At 41.6% G+C, this 19,312-nt stretch overlaps 1 protein-coding gene across 1 annotated transcript; it reads left to right on the top strand.

The window, feature by feature from the left end:
* Positions 1 to 2,959: 2,959 nt before the first annotated feature.
* Positions 2,960 to 18,801, top strand: SLC16A9 (solute carrier family 16 member 9). Its single transcript, XM_054382593.1, has 5 exons — positions 2,960 to 3,155; positions 13,072 to 13,215; positions 14,782 to 14,877; positions 16,881 to 17,789; positions 18,623 to 18,801. Exons 1-5 carry the CDS (start codon positions 2,960 to 2,962, stop codon positions 18,799 to 18,801), a joined length of 1,524 nt encoding a protein of 507 aa, XP_054238568.1.
* The last annotated feature ends 511 nt before the right edge of the window (positions 18,802 to 19,312 follow it).

Below are 19,312 nucleotides of genomic sequence, written 5' to 3'. Positions count from 1 at the left end.
CCCGTATTTTTAGGTAATAGGCACACAGCAACAGGAGGTGAAGGAGCAACCTACAAGAAAGGGAAGGAAAAGCCAGGTCATTTTAGCTCTTAAAAGCAAACTGTGGGACATCATAGATCTCTTTTCACTTTGAGGATGATATTGGGGTTGGGGAGGGGAATGGTGGTTTTTACTTGACAGTTGGAAGACTGCATATGGCTTGAAGTGTTAATAAAATAGAAATGATTTTGCTGCCCAGAACTCTGTTGTTTAGCTACAAGATACAAAAGAGATCTGTGGTGCAAAATAGGAGATGTGAGCATTTATAAGGTCACCTGTTTTGCCGTCATAAGTTGGGAGCAATTGGCTAAAGTCAATAAAGTTGTGTGGACTTGTAGCAGATCAAGAAGTGATCCAGAGAGATTTTTAATCTTTCAATTAGAAAACACTACATGACCTAAGACTGCAAAACCTTTTTCCTCTCCTGCCCTGCCCTCCCTTCCTCCCCATCAAATGTTTAGAATAACAGAGCTAAACTCGGTTGTCTCTGTGCCAAATTTTAGCACATCAGTACAAGTGCAAATCAATAACAGCTAGAGAGTGTTTGTTTTCTAAAGATTACTTCTAAAATAAATCTGAGTTGTGATTATTCACTGTCTATTTCCATTATTTCACTGTTTTTCTGAAAACATCCTTGCTTTGTCTCAGTGGAAGTTTTCTTGAAGCTGTTACTTATTTTCACTGTTTTACTCCAGTCAGAGACAAAACAAGTCAAGTGATGCTTGTTTAGTCCATGGAGGGATGCATATGTCAGCTCTTTTGGTGACTGCATACAAATAGTTTAAATATCTTGTGTAGAAACATGAGGATCCCCTTTTATGTAAAGGTTATTATTGTAGAAGTACCTATAAGCAGCTTTTTCATGCTTTGCTACCTTATGATATTATTTCTGTCTATCCTAGCTGTCACCCTTGCATCTTATGTAATCAGGGGCAAATAATCAGGTATTTAAGGAAATAAATCAGTGCTTGCATTTGTAACTGAAGCACATAACTCTATAACATTCGTAGTTGGAAATACCATATCCCAAAGGACTGTCAGTATGCTAACGCTGTAAATCACTCCTAAAGGACCTAGAATGTCAAAGCTGACTTTACATTTGTAGACAATGTTTTTGTTATTTTGGGGCTCAAGGCTATTGCCAGCTGTTCATTAATTGAGAGGGGATCAGTATTTGTTCACTGAGATAATTTGATTCCTTCTGAAATTCCTCAGAAAAGACACTAAAAAGAAGAAATCTAACATGAAGGCAAATTTTTTAGAGTTCTGTTTACTGTTGCAGGGATACTTCAGCTGAAAACTTGCTTTGCTGCTCTTTTTCTGCAGGTAGAATCACCACGTGAAGTTATACTTGTAGGAATCTGAAGGACCTTTTTCTCATCATCTGTAAGTATCTACCCTCAAAGTAACATTTAAACATATCTCTAATGTAGACTAGGCTTTTTTCATGCCTCTATAGTAGATATTCCTCAAACTTTTATATTGTAGCTTTTTAAATAAGTTTTCCATGTAATTTCTTAAGAACTGCCCAAGCAAAGTGTCCAAGGAGCTTTTTTGCACTTGTTTACACAATTGTTTTCATACAGCAGTAATTTTTTTTCCGTCTCCTCTGGATTTGAAGTCAAAAAGGCAGTGCAACACATTTATCTTTCTGCTTTGCCTCTTGGGAGTTTCCCTGAGCAGAACTGTTACTGCAATAGTCTTAATGCATAAGCTGAGTGTGAAGATGGTTCTTGAGAGTATTTTACAAAGCAAACAGGGTAAGATCTTACCTGTTTCTGTCTTACAGGGTAAAGGAAATAAATTTGTTGAGAATTGCACGTCTGGTTAGTGACAGAGCCAGGAACAGAACATGTGGTCATTACGTCAGCAGATTATTCCCTGTAGAGGAAGGGCAAGTTAGTTGTGTGCCCTGGAACTTACAGTTATCCTTGGAGTCATCCAAACGCCACAGCAATTTATCTGAAAAACCTCTGAATTCTTTGCTAGATTTTAGAAGCATCACTCCCTACGTTCACAAACTAATCTTGAAAATGTGTGAGCATGGTAAGTTATTTAAAGCTGTAGCTGCAGAGGTGATCTTGCCATGCAAAGGAGTGAGGTGTTACTTGCAAAGTCCAAGAGTAATTGCAAGCTCAGGGCAGGGCAATGTATGCAAACAGCACGGAAGGCAGATACTGTAACAGGTTATAGGAGATTTTTCTGTGTGTTTAATGCTGTCATGTCTTGGCACATAAGCCACACCTATACAGTGGTTTAGAACTCACTTAACTTATGTACAAAGGGATTTTTTGATGCATCACTCCATTTCCAGAATGTCAGTCTTTCTCTTGGCCTGCTTCTCCCGGAGTAAATGGTGTGGTAGCAAACACCTTGCTAAACTGCAAGGTACTACACTGAGATTACAACTAAATACAGGATATATTTTTTTATATTTTTTTTAGCTTGTATTTTTATATTTGGAGATTTTTTTAAAATTCTAAACTATTTATTTGGATTGTATTATGCTTGTAGCTTTTCTTGTCCTTCAAGCCTATATGCTTCAGTCAAGGTATCTTAGCAGCATAGAGTTCTCTTGTTGAACTGTGGTATCGATGCCCGAGGTCTTCACAAAGCCTATTTAACACTCAGAAAGTGAACTGTTCCCCCTTCCTGTAACGCAGTGTTGGTGTATGTGTGATTTATTAATGCTTTGTGTGCTGTTCCTGTGTTACACAGAAGAGGCAGAAGTACCAAATGGTAGCTAATTTTCATTGCCTGTATGCTGTGCTGCAGATACTTCTTGAAGGATGATTGAAATAAGTCTCTGAATGTGTACTGCCCACTCTGTGAACCTAGGTCAGTCACACTTTTCATGCTGTTTTCTGATTGTTTTTTGTTTACACAGGTTCTGCCTGTTCATCTGTACTCATCTGACAAGATGGTATTTCGGAAACCACCAGATGGTGGCTGGGGCTGGGTGATTGTTGTCGTTTCCTTCTTCACTCAGTTCTTGTGTTACGGATCACCGCTGGCGGTGGGAGTCTTGTATTTAGAATGGCTGGATGCATTTGGAGAAGGGAAAGGCAAGACTGCTTGGGTTGGATCACTAGCAAATGGAATCGGATTGCTTGCCAGTAAGTGTAGAAGAAGTAATCTATCTGAAACTGAAACGTTACTTTCTAATAGAGCCTTTATCTGCGTACGCTTTTAGAAATCTATTAAAGACAGTGACAAATAATATGATGAGGATGCTGCATTTTTGTTGTAGGATTACCCAGGCGCAAATACAGGCTGGATCCATAGTGTGTTGAAAGTAGCTCTGAAGAAAGACTTGAGTGTATTGATAATTGAGAAGCTCACCATGAGCTGGCAGAGTGCTCATGCAGCCCAGAAGGCAAATTGTGACCTGGGCTGCATCAAGAGGAGTGTGGCCAGCAGGGCAAGAGAGGTGATTCTGCCCCTTTACTGTACTCTGGTGAGACCTTGGATACTGTGTCCAGTTCTGGTGTTCCCATCATAAGAAGGACACAGAGCTGTTGGAGCAAGCCCAGAGGAGGACCACAAAGGTGATCCAAGGGCTGGAACACCTCTGCTATGAGGATAGGCTGAGGGAGCTGGGGATCTTCAGCCTAGAGAAGAGAAAACTCTGAGGGGACCTTAAAGCTGCCTTCCAGTTCCTGAAAGGATCCTACAGGAAGGCGGAGAGGGACCTTTTCATAAGGGTGTCTAGCAACAGAACAAGGGGAAATGGTTTGAAGCTGAGGTAAAGTATGCTTAGAGTGGATCTTAGGAAGAAGTTCTTCAGCATAAGGTTGGTGAGACTCTGTAATAGGTTGCCCAGAGAGGTTGTGGATGCCTCCTTGCATCCACAAGTTTTTTCAAGGGTGTTCAAGGCCAATCTGGATGAGGCCTTGAGCAGCCAAGTCTAGTTGAGAGGTTCCTGTCCATGGCAGGGAGGTTGGAGTAGGTGATCTCTAAGGTCCCTTTCAACTTAAGCCAATCTGTGATAAAAATACTACCCCTAGAAATTCAAAATTACTGTATTTGCATAAATTAGAAAAATAACCTGAAAACTCTGGGGAACTGAACAGTGATTTTGTTGATGGGATTTTATTTTATTTTACTTTTAATGAGACCTTATGACTAATATTTGCACTAGTATCTTTTAAGTCAGAGCAAACTCAGTCTGAAATGGTTCAACTGCTTCAATAAACCAGTTACGCATTTTTAAGCTCCAGAAGTAAACCCACTACTTAGGGTGGCTGAGGGCTCTTTTCCACTGTTTGTGGAAAACTCCTTTTGAAACATGGAAAGTTGTGGGTAACAATGATGTTAAATAAAATAAGCTTAGGGGAAGCCCTTCTTTAGTAAAACATTGTCATTTGGAGAGTACCAGCAGGGTTTTAGGGAACTAAGACACCCCTTTGAAGTCTGCATTTTGTTGTTTTAATATCAAGCATGGGTATTGTACTGGTTAATATCACAAACTTCTGCTTTTCAAAGATTCACCATAAGAATGATTAACTTTTTGCTGTATCTAGAAAACGCTGCCTGCAGGCAGAGCGATTGCTATGGGCATCAGCAGTTACTTAGCTTAAAGGACAAAGTGCAGATCGTGATTTTGAGGGAACCTCTCCTTAAAAGAAAGTTTTTGTTCAATAGCGGTACAGACCTGAATAAAGCCCACTGCTTTGTATGGTGCTGTAACTGGCCAGATGCTGGTGCCACACTTGTGTTAGGACTTTATATCTCCAGGTAGAACAGAAATGGGCAAAGGCAGGTGATCATTAACCAGAAGAGTGTATTCAGTCACAGGGTGTAAGTGGGCAAAGGACTCAAGACTGCTTTGCCACCATACTTTATTTTCCCATTGTAAGGGCGTTAACTCCTATTATTAATGGGTCTAGACCAAAATAAACTTAAGTGAGAGAATGAAGTGGGGAGAAAAGAAGCATAACCAAGATTATTTCTGAAGAAAAACTAGGCAGAAGGGAATTCCAACACAAGAGGTGAAGAAAAGCCCTCCCTCTGGAAACCAGAAGTCTTTGGCTCACTCCTCTGACAAGAGCTTCAGCTCCTTGTATGTCAGCACCATGCTAGTTTCCAGATTTCTTAGTGGCCTTCTGCCTTGCCACTGTGAACAATTGTTAGTAGTGTGCTTTATAGCAAACAAACTTCTGTGACTGAATAATACAAATAAAAGCTGCTACTGTAATTGATTTTGCTGTGGAATGATTAAATTGCTTGAACTTTTGATAGATTAGGAGGAACATTGTCTGCCAGTGTAATTTTGATTTTTCAGCTTGAGGTCTGAAACCTTCATAATCATTCCTATTTTTAATACCTTTAAAGAAAAGCATAGTGAGGGCCTCTTAATTGCTTTGATGTTATCTGAGCTAACTGAAAACAAATTATATATTCCCAGGTGGGGCATTGTGTTTTGTAGCCTATGCTAAGTAGGTGATTGGGTTAAAATTCTAAATTAGCATATTTTCATGCATGTGAAAAGGTATTGTCTGTGACTTAGTAACTTAATAATAATCTCCCCAACCAAGCTGATTTCATGCAATACTGCATGTGTGAATGCTAGTAACAGGACAGCTGTACCTCAAAGGTAGTCCCCCTGCTTTTTACTGTTGTCAACTTGACTCTTCTAGTATTTGTTGTTCTTTCCTTTCTCCTCCTTTGCTTTCCAGTCTCTTACTTAGTTTTCCAAATATGTTTTTTCAAGTATTGGTGCTCTTAAAGCAATCCTCTTTGCATGCAGAAAATACATTGTTATTTGGTTTAGAACATAAGAGTCATAGAATGGTTTGGGTTGGAAGGGCCTTCCAAAGATCAGCTAGTCCAACACCCCTCCAGTCATCAGGGACATCCTTGACTAGATCAGGCTGCTCATAGCCTTGTCCAGCCTGACCTTGAATATCTCCAGGGCTGAGGCCTCAACCACCTCCCAGGGCAACCTGTTCCAGGGTTCAACCACCCTCATGGGAAAGACCTTGTTCCTAACATCCAATCTAAATCTCCTCTAGTTTCAAACCATTGCCCCATGTCTTATCACCCCAGGCCTGTGTAAACAGTCCCTCTGCAGCCATTTTGTAGGCCCCATTCGGGTACTGGATGGCCACTATTAGGTCTCCCCACAGCCTTCTCTTCTCCAGGCTGAACAACCCCAACATGTTTGGTTAGAGCATCCCCCAACTCTTACTACATTTGTCAGTACTTAATTATCTGCTTAGAAGTGTGAAATGGTACAATACAAGGTGCTTTGTTTTAGTTTTCAGCTGATGAATAATGTTAGCTTTAAGTGGTGTATTTTGAGGTGCCCCTTAATTATGTGGTGTGTCTAGAGACTGCAGACAAATTATTTCTATTTTTTCATTAAGCCTGTACCTTGATGCAATCTTATGGCAATTGATACAAGTGACTTCTGCTCCTTTAATTAAGACTCTTCGGGAGAGCCCTCAGGACTGTTCAGTGACCTCTCTCTAAATAAAATCACCTTTCTGAAGCTCTAGATGCCAGACAGGAAAAAAGAGTGGCAGTTGTGATAGATTTGCAGCTACATACAGGACATAAGCTAATGTCTGTTTTCTTAAGGAAGACTTTTGTCATTGATAGCACTAGGAATGACATTAGCTACCCTTTGTAACAGTGGAAAGTAGGTCCAGTAACTTTGCTGTATGACTACTGTAATTTCACTAAAAAGAAGAAAATGCCCTTCTGTTTATGCCACCTGAGACAGAAAAAGATTCTTTGTGTCTTCTCTGTTTTCCTCTGTACTCTTAAAAATGGTTTTTTTTTTTAAGTAGCTGATGCTGGTGAGTCCTTTCACATTTGCTGTATTGGTGTCCTTTCTACAGTGTTTACTTCTGAGTTGCCTGAGAGCTAAACTTAGACTTGAGACATAGAAACCCAGTACAGAGCCTTGTTTATTGCGATGAGCTTCCTAGCCACCTGGTGTTCGATTTCTGCCCTCTTGCTCATGGCACAGACGGCGTTGCTAAGGCCTAGGCTCAGCCCAGAGCTGGATGGTTCCGCTCATCAGCTGAAAGAGGGAATGGGGCAGGGACCTGTTTGATCTCTGCCTAACTTGAGTTAGAACTTTCTGTGATGTGACCTTAGAGTGTATTGGAAGAAATGTGCCTAAAACAGTGAAAGAAAAGCCTCAGTGTTATTGTACAGGTCAGTGATGAGACCACTTCTACGGTGTTAGGTATCATAATGCTGAGCAGCCTGTTGTAGATGCAACACATGGCTCTGTGGATGATGTAGGGCTTCTTGTATAGGAAGAAATCATAGAATCCTAGAATGGCTAAGGGTGGAAGGCACCTTAGAGATCATCTACTTCAACCTCCCTGCCATGGGCAGGGATGCCTCTCCATTAGATTCTGCTGCTCAAGGCCTCATCCAACTTGGCCTTGAACACCCCCAGCAAGCACACATCCACAGCCTCCCTAGGCAGCCTATTCCAGAGTCTCACCACCCTCATACTTCTTCCTAAGATCCACTCTAAGCCTGCTCTCCCTCAGCTCCAAACCATTCCCCCTTGTCCTGTTGCTAGACACCCTTCTGAAAAGTCCCTCTCCAGCCTTTCTGTAGGATCCCTTCAGGTATTTGAAGGCATCTCTAAGGTCCACCAAGCATCTTCTCTAGGCTGAAAAACCCCAGCTCCCTCAGCCTATCCTCAGAGGTCTTCCGATGGAAAGAGCTTAGCATGTTTTCCTGACAGAGGTCAGAGGAAGATATTTTTATTACATTGTAGAAGATCATGTGTTTCTCCTGCACCAAGTGTTCTTAATTTTACATCCTTTTGAAGCTTGAAATTAAATTTGATCCATGTTACACTTGTTAAAACCAAAACAGACAAAAGACCTTGGCGCCTGTAATTGGCACCACAGCTGTTTATAGTAGAAGTTGAGTTCACTGTATTTGGCTTAGCAAGAGACACCAGCAATGCCTCCCATTCCCTTTTACTAAAGGAAAAAGAACAAAAGGAAACATCTGCCTTGAAAGACTTATCTTGAATAATTAATTGGGTGTTAAATGTTTAAAAAGTTTAATTTTGTGTTTTCAAGCAATCATATTACAACTCTATTAAAAACCTTTGCTTGCAGCATCTACACATTTTTGGACAAAAATGTCATGCATAAATAACCCCCCTCTGTAAAGTATGGAAGCTATACATCGTTTATGAGAAGGGGAGAGACTGTCCAAAGAGTCCTCCAAAGAGAAACAATTAATTTAGTAACTTTATCAGAGAGGAGCAGTCTTTTCAAGTTGGGAGTGGGTTGCTCTCCAGTGTAAAAAGGCTTTTTCTGATCTATATTGTTATCCAAAGTATAGACATTCAGAGAATATTATATTTATTATGACTAGGTTTTATCAATTAGTATGTTCTGTCCAGTCTACTTTATGTACAGTCCATGAGTATTCCTTCTACTCTACAGTTTCAACAGGCTTGAACAGATACAGACAAGTAAGGTGGGTCAGGTTAATTCAAGAGATAAGGAAATCAGCTCAGTTGTCCAGTATTATTTGTTTAGCAAAAGCTTTCCTGTGTCTGTGAAGGAGAAAGATGCGTGAGTGGAGAAAGGGAGTTTTAGTTTGCAGAACTTTTCATGTGAGAAGATTGAGGAATCACAGAATCACAGAATGTTAGGAGTTGGAAGGCACCTCCAGAGATCATGGAGTCCAACACCTCTGCCAAAGCAGGATCATGTAGGGCAGGTCACACAGGAATACATCCAGGCTTTGAAAGTCTCCAGAGAAGGAGACTCCACAACCTCCCTGGGCAGCCTGTTCCAGGGCTCTGTCACCCTCACTATAAAGAAGTGTCTCCTCATGTTGAGGTGGAACCTCCTTTATTCTTGCCTGTACCCATTGTTCTTGTCCTATCACTGGACACCACCAAAAAGACACCACTGGCACCTTCATCTTGACAGCCACCCCTCAGACATTTATAGACATTGATAAGATCCCCTCTCAGCCTTTTCTTTTCCAGACTGAACCGTCCCAAGTCTCTCAGTCTTTCTTCACAGGAGAGATGTTCAAGTCCTGCAATCATCCTCATAGGTCTCTGTTGGACTCTCTTCAGCAGATCCCTGTCTCTCTTGAATTGGGGAGCCCAAAACTGGACACAGTATTCCAGGTGTGGTCTCACCAGGGTAGAGTAGAGGAGGAGGAGAACCTCCCTAGACCTGCTGGACACACTTTTCTTGATGCACCCCAGGATGCCATTGGCCCCCTTGGCCAAAATGGGACATTGCTGTCCCATGGTGTGCTTGTTGTCCAAGGTCTTTCTCCATAGAGCTGCTTGCCAACAGGATGACCCTTAGCTTGTACTGGTGCCTGCTGTTACTCCTCCCCAGAGGCAGGACTCTGTACTTGTTGTTATTGAACTTCGTGATGTTTGCCTTCACCCAGCTCTACAGCCTATCCAGGTCTCATTGAATGGCAACACAGCTTGATGGGGTGTCAGACACCTCTCCCAGTTTCGTGTCATCAGCAACTTGCTGAAGGTGCACTCAGTCCCCTCATCCAGGTCACTGATGAAGATACTTAACAAAACTGGACCCAGGACTGATCCTGGGGGGAACACCACTGGCCACTGGTTTCCAACTGGACTCTGCACTGCTGTTTCCAACTCTGAGCTGTTGTTGAGCCAATTACCAACCCACCTCACAGTCCAATCATCTAACCCACTTTCTTGAGTTTGCCTAGAAGGTTGTTTTGGGAGCTGGTATCAAAAGCCTTGCTGAAGTCAAAATAGATGAGAAGAAGGAATAGAGTGTTGGCTCTTGCTCTCTGTTGAATAAAACAACTTTTGTAGGTCAAAAGGTCACAGTAATTCCAAAGTTCCAGTGTGAGCTGCATATGGCTTGTTCTGACATCTCAGGAAGCACTATCACCTCTGGGTCTCACTAAGAGTAAAGGCAATGAAAATATCTATGTATAAATGATTCCTCCTAGGAATTATTCGTCCTTGGTCTCTCTGCATGAAGATCTACCACGAGAGCCCATTGTCTTTCTGCTGCTTCTTCCCCTTTTGTCTAGGGATCTTCTTGACTGCTCCTCTGCAGAACTTGATAATTGTCTTACTCTCTGATGAGCCGTGGTTGTCCATGTGCTGGCTTCTAGACCTCTTTTCCCAGGGTTACTGCCATTCTTATAGACTGGGCTGGTGTCTTCTTTTGATAGAATCTGGTCTAGTTTTAAAAGGAAAAACGCCCCAAGGGTTTTATTTGTATAAGAGGCAAATATTTATCAATGTCTTCAAATACTATTCTTACACCAATGCTAATCCCTGGAGTTGCTTGGTAAATTGAATGAAATGCTGGCTTAAAAGACATTTTCCATACTTACTATTGAAGATTACCACTGGGATTTTGCTTTTAAGATGTTCATGTTATGGTGAGAAATACATTAGCAGTGGAAGGATTTTTCTGAAAACCCTTATGCTGCCTGAAGAACTGTTTCCTCTGTGGTTGTATGTAGATTCCTACATTCTTCAGAATGTCCACGTTGAACAAGATCCACAGGGCAGGAGTTCACTGAACAAGTTTCAGTCCCACTCTGGGAAAGTTGGACTAGAATTAACTGCCTTCAACCCATTGTGCTTGAATTACTCGGAGAGAATAACATGTTTGTGTACAGTGAACTCCTGTGCACAGATACCATGGTAATAACCAAAGGTACTGTGCCTGGTGGGGAAAAAAGTGCCAGCTCTTTGGGAAGCAGAGAAAGAAAAGTAATGAGAGGAGGCAGGGAAAAGAACAAAGGTGCTGGCTGTCATAGAGGTTTTCCTCTGAGACTTTTGTTTTCTAGTTGCACAATCAAGGGAGTATGAAAGTAGGCCCTAGTGTGATGGGGAAGATGGAGATGTTTTTCTGCTCATTCAGGAGACGTATAATAAGTATTTTAATACTTACAGTGGTTCTCCTTCTTATGAACAGGGCCATTGCTGAGCTGCCAGATCTCTTGCTGTGTGGGATGACACATTAATTCTGATCTTATTGGAGCAGGTTCTCAGTTCTGGGCAGGTTGTTTTCCATGTCAGAGCAAAAAGATCTCTTTGTACATTCTGTTCTCCTTTGGGATTTTTTTTCTTTTTTGTAATTGGGAGAATCTTCAAGACCATCCCCTTGGACCCTGTCAAGAGACGCTTTTGATGGTGTTCCAGAGCAGAGTGTCTTTGTCAGATTATGAAGACTTTTTTCAGCTCTGTGACTCTCTTGTTCTGGCTTGGGGTCAGAAGGTCCAGATTGATCTCTGATACCCTAGTAGTGATCAATGCAGTCTGTACCAGTACCACCACCCAGCGGTGGACAGAGACCTTCTGAAAGCAGCTGTGTTGAGAGAGCAGGTGTAAGGGAAACACTGTTTATTTTAGCAAGGTAGTGGGTCAAAAATAAAGAATAGAAAATGTGCAAATTCCTCTGCTTAATTGAATTATGTTACCACTACCTCGTGTTCTTTTAGTGTAGAAGAATTTTTTATATAATACAGATTCAATCCTTTGTTTATTTTTAAATCCTGTGGTTTTAGGAAGCATACCAATCTTAATTTGCCAGCTCTAGTAATTAATTCTAAGAATCAGCAACAATCTAACACTCTCAGCTTTTGTTCTCGACAAGTTACTCTGCCCAAGTTCTTCTGGCCAGCTTTCATTCCCACAGCGTGCTGACTCCTGAGAATCAGCAAGCACTTGTGTCTTCCTTTTTCATCGTTTCCAAAATACAAATGAACCCTACTTCCCAGAAGCTTTTTCTTGATTCTTCTTTAACTCTGCCTCTTTGCCTGGGTAAGCCTCAATTCAGACTTGCTTCCTTTTACCTTCCCTAGACAGATAGCTCTTACGTAGGGGAAAAGTTCTGACCTGCTTGGCCTTTCAGGATCATTTCACCTACTAACAAATCTGTGCCCCTGCCTGCCAGAACTGCTTGTCCCGAGTCCAGTAACCACACAAAAACCTTGCCTACATTCCCAGCTGCTAGCTCCTGTCTGCAAACCTAGGCAAGCACTGTCCTCAGCTCCAAATGCTGTTCACCTTGTATCACCTTTCTGGGCTAACCTCCCATCTGCTGGCACTCTGTTATGTGTGTCATGAAGGACCAACCTTAACAGATGGCAGACTGTGGAGTTACTGGTTTTGCAGATTGTGTTGACCATGGAGGATGTTTGTATTGCTGCAAATGAGATAAAAAGGTGGTGAGGGTTGTTTCTTTTGTTGTTTTTTAAATCATGTCATTCATCTGTGTATCTAGCTTCTAATCTCAGAATTGCTGAGTTTAGGATCTTGGGGCTTGGGGATCTTTCAGGTGAGATACTGTCTTTTGCAAGCCCAAGTCCCTTGCTGATTGCTTTTTTGTGCAGGGCACAGAGCTTGCATGCAACTTCAGACTAAAAGGTGTATTCTAGGTCACACAGCTGAAAATAAACATTCTACAACTTTGTGAGAGCAGAACTGGCCAAGTAGAGAGGCACAGTACAAATGTTGCCTGCACTTTATTCTTGTTTTGAAGAGCTAACCAACCAAGAAATACTGGGGGATAAAGAGAATCATAGAATGGTATGGGGTTAGAAGATCATCTAATCCAATCCCCCCTGCTAACACAAGTACACCTAGATCAGGTGTCCAGATGGAGAAACCTTTCCCAACCTTCATGAACATTGCTCTGGACACTATCAGTGAATGCCTTTTGTTTTATGTAGTTTAACAGTAGAAACCAAGATAGCTAGGAAAGAGTTATTTGGTAAAATACTGACTAGCAGGTGTTTAATTCACTAGAAAATTAGGGAAGAGTAATGTTTGTCTTTATCTGGATATTGCCTCTCTGTATGCACCAGGGGGCATTCTTACCATGATTGTTATTATAACCAAATCTTTTAAAGAATCCTGTAAAAATTAATATTCTGAATTTTTGTTTACTATCACCATGTATTTAAATAAGAATATGTTGTAAGAAATATTTCCATAGACTGATATTTCTTAGGAGTTCTTCATGGTGCTGGTATTTATTAGGAACGTTTTTCCTTCTTTTCCTTTAGGTCCTGTCTGCAGTATATGTGTATCATCTTTTGGAGCAAGACCAGTAGCAATCTTCAGTGGCTTTATGGTGGCTGGGGGCCTCATGATGAGCAGTTTTGCACCTAACATATACTTTCTTTATATTTCATATGGAATTGTTGTTGGTAAGTGTAGCAGGGGAGAGTTAATAACAAGTGTCTGTAGGCCCCTTTGTTTATGGGACTGAGCAGGGGACGGGAATGTATTGAATGTGTTGACATCCTGAGCTGACCAAAAACGACCTTCAAGCTCTCGTTTGACCACTAATGGACCTGAGGAAGATGAAGACGAGGAAGGCCATAGCTGGGCAGGTGGCGTGCGACCCCCTGAGCGGGCTGCACGCATGAGCAGTAGGGTGAGAAGTTACATAACACGATTGCGAAATATGGGTGGGGCTTTGGCTCCGAGACCCAGCCTCCTGTGCCTGTCCGGGCACGACGGCACAGGACGCGGGACCCTTAAAAAGCGTGAAGATCGCTACTGGGCTGCTGCCGCTTCTCTGATCCAACAAGACCAGACTTGGGCTCGTGGGGACGCCTGCCTGGATGGGAGAAGGCCAGCTCCGCCATTTCGCGATCTTCGGTACCGCCGTGTTTCTTATAGGGTGCTTAGGGTAAGTTAGCTGCTCTTTGCTTGGGATTGGGCTCTGCTCTCGGGTTTACTGGGTACTTCACGGGGTTGTGCCTTGCTTTCGGTTTCCGTACTTTGCGGCGCTCTGGCGCAACCCCGTCTGCCTTTATACTAAATGAAGACGTACCTATTGGCACCTGTGGTACATGTAATTAATTAATTCCTCATCAAAAAGAGCTCATTGGAACAGTAAGTTCCTTTTGTATAGAGATTTAATATTTGTTGTTTTGAGTCTTTGCTTATGAATCTGAAATGGGAAACTGATTCACTGAGGCAATGGTAGTCTGGGATTTGATATATCAAGGAACATTGTAGTTTGAGGCAAGGAGGGATATCACTCAAGCAAGCTGTTACCATGTAGTGAAAGATAAAAGCAATGCATCTGTTCCTCAGGCTTTGAAAACAGTTTGTCCTCTGTTGACACAATTGTTAGAGACAGAGAAGCTGAGGTTTTACCTGAGGGGTGGAATCAAGCAGGTCTCTGCAGGTGTGAAGTGCCACTTCTAAAGGAATAACATCTCTTCTGCAACTTCATTATGTACTCATTGTAATCTGATAGATTAGAGACCACTGGAAAGCCTAAAATGCTGTGCTGGAAGCATGAGAGTGCTCTTCTCCTTGCAGGTTGCGATCTGCCCCTCTGTGCTGCAGAGGGCTGTTGTGGGTGGTTTATCAAATTAACTGTGTCAGGAGTCTGAATACCTCACTGGCCAGCAGGGACCCAGCAGTGCTGGCTTGGGCACAGTGCCATGAGGATGCAGTTCTGTTGCTTTCTGGGGCCAGCCCCTGGACTGAAAGCCATGTTAATTCCTTCCATGTAGCATGGAGCTTGAGATGGTGAACTCCGCAAACCCCAGCCTGCTCCACACAGGTTGTGCAGCCAGGGATGGTCATGGGAAAGGGGGACAGCACAGGCAGCCCAAGGATGTGGCTGGTGCTAAGCTAGGAGCTAGGTACCTCTGTGCCTAGTGTACACTACTGTGTTATCTGGGGAATAAAACAAGGCATTCGTTTCCCAGAGGATGCTGCATGCTTTACTTCTGTCTGTTTTTTTTCTCAAGGGCTTGGATGTGGCCTTTTGTATACGGCAACAGTTACCATCACTTGCCAGTATTTTGACAAACGCAGAGGCCTTGCCCTTGGTCTCATCTCAACAGGTAGGACTTTGTCATTCTCTCTAACTTTTCTAATCTGATAATCTAATCTGATTGTCTTTATCCTGGCAATAAACCTGAGAAATTATTTTGCTCAGTTACTTCTTGAAGTGCTTCTTAAGTAAAAACATCACTAGCAATGAAAAGTTTAAATCAAGCTTCATGTGAAATAGCAACTACACTTGCAGGTGTATGGTACAGATTATTCATAGAGATGAGAAAGGGACATTTGTAGATTCATAGAATGGTTTAGGTTGGAAGGGACCTTGATAATCTAGTTCTTGAAGACAATCTAGTTCTAACCCTCCTGCCATGGATAGGGTCACCTTCCACTAAGCCAGGTTGTTAAGGCCTCATCCAACCTAGCCTTGAATACCTTCAGGGAGGGAGCATTCATGACCTCCCTGGGCTACCTGTTCCAGAAAGAAGATTCATGAGCTGCCTGAGCTGCATGCCATGGGTAATAAGAGAGAAAAATTTTCATAGTGCTCTCTTCTCCCTCTTCTTACTTAACGCAAGATCAGAGGTGAGAACAGAATTTAAGATGCAGGATATAAATGCAGGATTACCACAACTTCACATTAGCTGTACCTTTAAAGCAGTAGTTGAAGTTTGGGTTTACAGTTTTAATGTTTTTTTTTCCTTCCCAATCTAAAAGAAGACTAAATTCTGAAATCCTCCAAAAGTTCATCACAGCTTTTTGTCCATGCATGTTTAAGGCATCCTAGAAAAGGAAACCTCTGATAATACAAGTAAAATTCTTTGAAGGATGCTGAGCAGTCTCTTTCTCATCTTCTCCCAGAGTCTTTAGGTTGTGTGACATTGTCCTTTATATCAATAAGAGTTGCTGAATTAATGTACCAAGTAGGAATTGCTAAAGAAGGCTGTTTCTTGCCTTGCTTTTTGTGATGTATGGAGTCTCTCCTCTGATCTGTTTCCTTGAGTAGCTGTTAGTGACGAGAGGCCAGGTCAATACAGTCATTGTTGTGAGATGCTAGTGCCAGACCCACACCAGTGGAGTAAAGGGAAGCTTCTACAGAAACATTCCTTGCAGTCATTTTCAGTGGCTTTTGTTGGGATTCCAGGTGGTTTGCCTTAAGGCCTGTTTTTACTGAGTCTTGGTTAATTTTAGACCCCAAGAAACAAAATAAGTCTGAGCTTTATAATTATTTTTTCCTGTGATGAGCACTGAAGCATATAAATGGCTTTGATATAACCTAGAGAGAGTCTTCAGCAAATAATTTTCATTTAAGGTTTGTCTTTAAAATTAATTAAAAAAACATTGCTCTGTATTTGTGAGTGGGACATCTATTGATTGCAGTGGATCTATGCTCACTTCAACCAAGAGCTTTTTCTTTAAATTGGTGGGATTACATAAAATGCTTGTGGTCATAGTAATTGTTTACTTTTCAGTCTTTTCTTCTGACTAGCAAATTTTCTCAAACGCATGTCTGGCTCTGCAGAGCTTCAGAAATGCCTTTGGAGTAAAGTCACACCATGTGAGGCCCCTTTTTTAAAACATTAAGCAGTCAAGGGATGTTTCTAGGTGAACCCTTAGTCTGTTCCTTAGAAGAGAAGGAGGAAGAACTGCCTTGGAAGGAAAAAGGTGGCAGCGAGGAGGACAGTGGGAAAAATGTTGTGTGAAATTCTAACTGTGCTAACTCATGTGCATCCCTTCAGGTACCATTTTAGGTGTGTGTGTGACAGTGATGTTTTTCATCAGCTATAGTACTGACACTACTTGTTTCTAAAGTATCTGCTGGTGTTAATCATCATAAATGGTACAGATATTTCGAAAGGCTTTTTATTTTGTGGATACTCAATAAAGAAACTGTACCTTCAAGAGGGATGATAACTTAGCAGTTCATTAAACTGGGGAGAGGGATCACAAATGACTTACTGTTCCTGTGGCAGTATATTTGTAGTTGCTGAAATGTAAAAGTTTGTTAGTGTTACAGAATGTTTTCAGTTCTTTAGTGTAAACTGATCTTATTTTACTTTTACAGGTTCAAGTGTTGGACTTTTTATATATGCAGCATTGCAAAGAGAGCTTATTGAGCTATATGGACTGGATGGTTGTCTACTAATAGTTGGGGCACTGTCTCTAAATATATTAGCATGTGGCAGCCTAATGAGACCATTGGAGTCATCTGATTCCTCTCCACCAGAAAAATCGTGTGTAGACAAAGTCCCAGATCAGTATTTGGTTTACCATGAAAAAGAAAAAAATGCAGAAGAAAATATAAGCATCCTTGAAAAGGGCTACCTTGATGAAAAATGTGCAAACAACGTGCCTGATTGCAAACAGGATAGCATTTTAAATAAGAATGTATTAAGCTCAATAAATGTAAATGAGAAAGACACTTACAAAAAAAAAGTTGTAGAACAGAAAAACTTCTGCAAGCAACTTGCCAAAAGGAAGTGGCAGCTCTATTTGAACTACTGGGAGGAAACTGCGGTTCTTTTTAAGAACAAAGTCTTTTCAGCTCTCTTTGTTGCTATCTTGCTCTTTGATATTGGTGGATTTCCTCCTTCTCTGCTCATGGAAGATGTAGCAAGAAGTGCAAACATAAATGAAGATGATTATCATATGCCTCTTATTTCCATTATAGGCATTATGACTACTGTTGGGAAACTTACTTTAGGAATATTGGCAGATTTTAAGTGGGTGAACACTTTATACCTATATGTAACTACCTTACTAATGACAGGAATGGCCTTGTTTGCAATTCCATTTGCCAAAAGTTACGTGACGCTAGCGATGCTTTCTGCAGTTTTGGGGTTTCTGACTGGGAACTGGTCGATCTTTCCATATGTCACAACAAAGACTGTGGGAATCGAGAAACTGACTCATGCATATGGGATACTGATGTTCTTTGCTGGACTTGGAAATAGCTTTGGACCACCAATTGTAGGTAAGATCAAGGTAGAGGCTTTAAAATCAATGTGAACTTGTCAGGACCAGAATTAATTTGTACACAGATAGTTCTAGTTGTTCCTAACAACAATGGAAAAACAAGATCAAAATCTTCAACAGGAATTAAAGCCTGTTTTGCTTGAGCTTGCCAAGCTGAGTGTGTTCTGCTTTTGTCTTTGATGAAAAGCACGTTTCATGTCTTAACTGGTCAAACTGCCTTTGACCCTGATGAGACCACACCTGCAATACTGTGTCCAGTTTTGGGCTCTCCAGTTAAAGAGAGATAGGGATCTACTGGGGAGACTTCAACAGAGAGCTATGAGGATGATTTCAGGACTTGAACATCTCTCTTCTGAGGAAAGACTGAGACCTGAGGCTCTTGCTGAGAGGGGATCTTATCAATGTCTATAAATGTCTGAGGGATGGGTGTCAAGATGAAGGTGTCACTCTCTTTTAGGGGGTGCACAGTGACAGACAAGGACAATGGGTACAAGGTAGAACACTGGAGGTTCCACCTCAACACAAGGTGACACTTCTTTATGGTGAGGGTGACGGAGCATCAAAACAGGCTGCACAGAGAGGTTATAGAGTCTTCTCTGGAGACTTTCAAAACCTGCCTGGATGTGTTCCTGTGCGGCCTGCTCTAGGTGATCTTGCTTTGGCAGGGGGTTTGGACTCCATGATCTCAGGAGGTCCCTTCCAGCCCCTAACATTTTGTAATTTTAGGTTTGGGGGCTTTGGGGGGTTGTGTGATTATTTCATGCTGTTTAGCTTACAGTCCTGTGTCACGCTGAACTCACTGATGTGCTTCCCTCTTCTTTTCACCCTCAGGTTGGTTTTATGACTGGACGCAGGAGTATGATACTGCATTCTATTTTAGTGGCTTTTGTGTCTTGCTGGGTGGATTTCTTCTGCTGTTGGCAGCATTACCCTGCTGGAATACCTGTGCCCATCAGAGCTCAAAGCTGCCTCCAAATGCTTACTCCTACAAAGTTGCATCTAAAGCTTAGGTGACAACTGAAAAACACTTTATGCTCTTTTCTATTATATAGCAAAGTATTTTAGTAATTTTCCACTTATTTATGAAGCCCCAAATTCTTCTTTCACTAGAGAAATTCCATTGTTGCTTGTTGTTCAGTTACTTTTTTCTTCTTTTACTTCTTTTTTATTTTAAAGAGCAATCTTACTTGCATACTATTCACTGTATTTTCAGCCTTTGTCTACTGTAATTTCCTTTCATCCTCCAAGGGATATATTCTGCTGTATTATCAGCTGTACCTTTTCTTTTTTTTAAAGGGGGGGTGGTGGTGTGAAGGGGTTGTAACTTTGAAGCAAAAATGAAGGCCTTTTCCTTACAGGAGAAGTCTGGCATTTTAGTCATCTTTTACAGGTTCTGCCAGTTGCACAGACTCTACAAAACAAAAAAATGCCTTATTATTTGAATGTGATACTGTGTCAAGGTGCTTATAACATCATGTTTAGATTAACTTTCTGTGGTTTTAAATTTTTTTTTCAATTTAC

This window comes from Indicator indicator, chromosome 7 (genome assembly GCF_027791375.1).
Source record: "Indicator indicator isolate 239-I01 chromosome 7, UM_Iind_1.1, whole genome shotgun sequence".
In the NCBI taxonomy this organism is placed as follows: Eukaryota; Metazoa; Chordata; class Aves; order Piciformes; family Indicatoridae; genus Indicator; species Indicator indicator.
Note: the sequence above shows the minus strand (reverse complement) of the source record. Positions and strands in the feature narration are given on the sequence as shown.

Coding starts and splice junctions, on each gene's coding strand:
- SLC16A9 (XM_054382593.1), top strand. CDS start 2,960: ATGGTATTTCGGAAACCACCAGATGGTGGCTGGGGCTGGGTGATTGTT. Junction 13,216..14,781: donor TTCATATGGAATTGTTGTTG/GTAAGTGTAGCA, acceptor TTTTTTCTCAAG/GGCTTGGATGTGGCCTTTTG. Junction 14,878..16,880: donor CCTTGGTCTCATCTCAACAG/GTAGGACTTTGT, acceptor TTACTTTTACAG/GTTCAAGTGTTGGACTTTTT.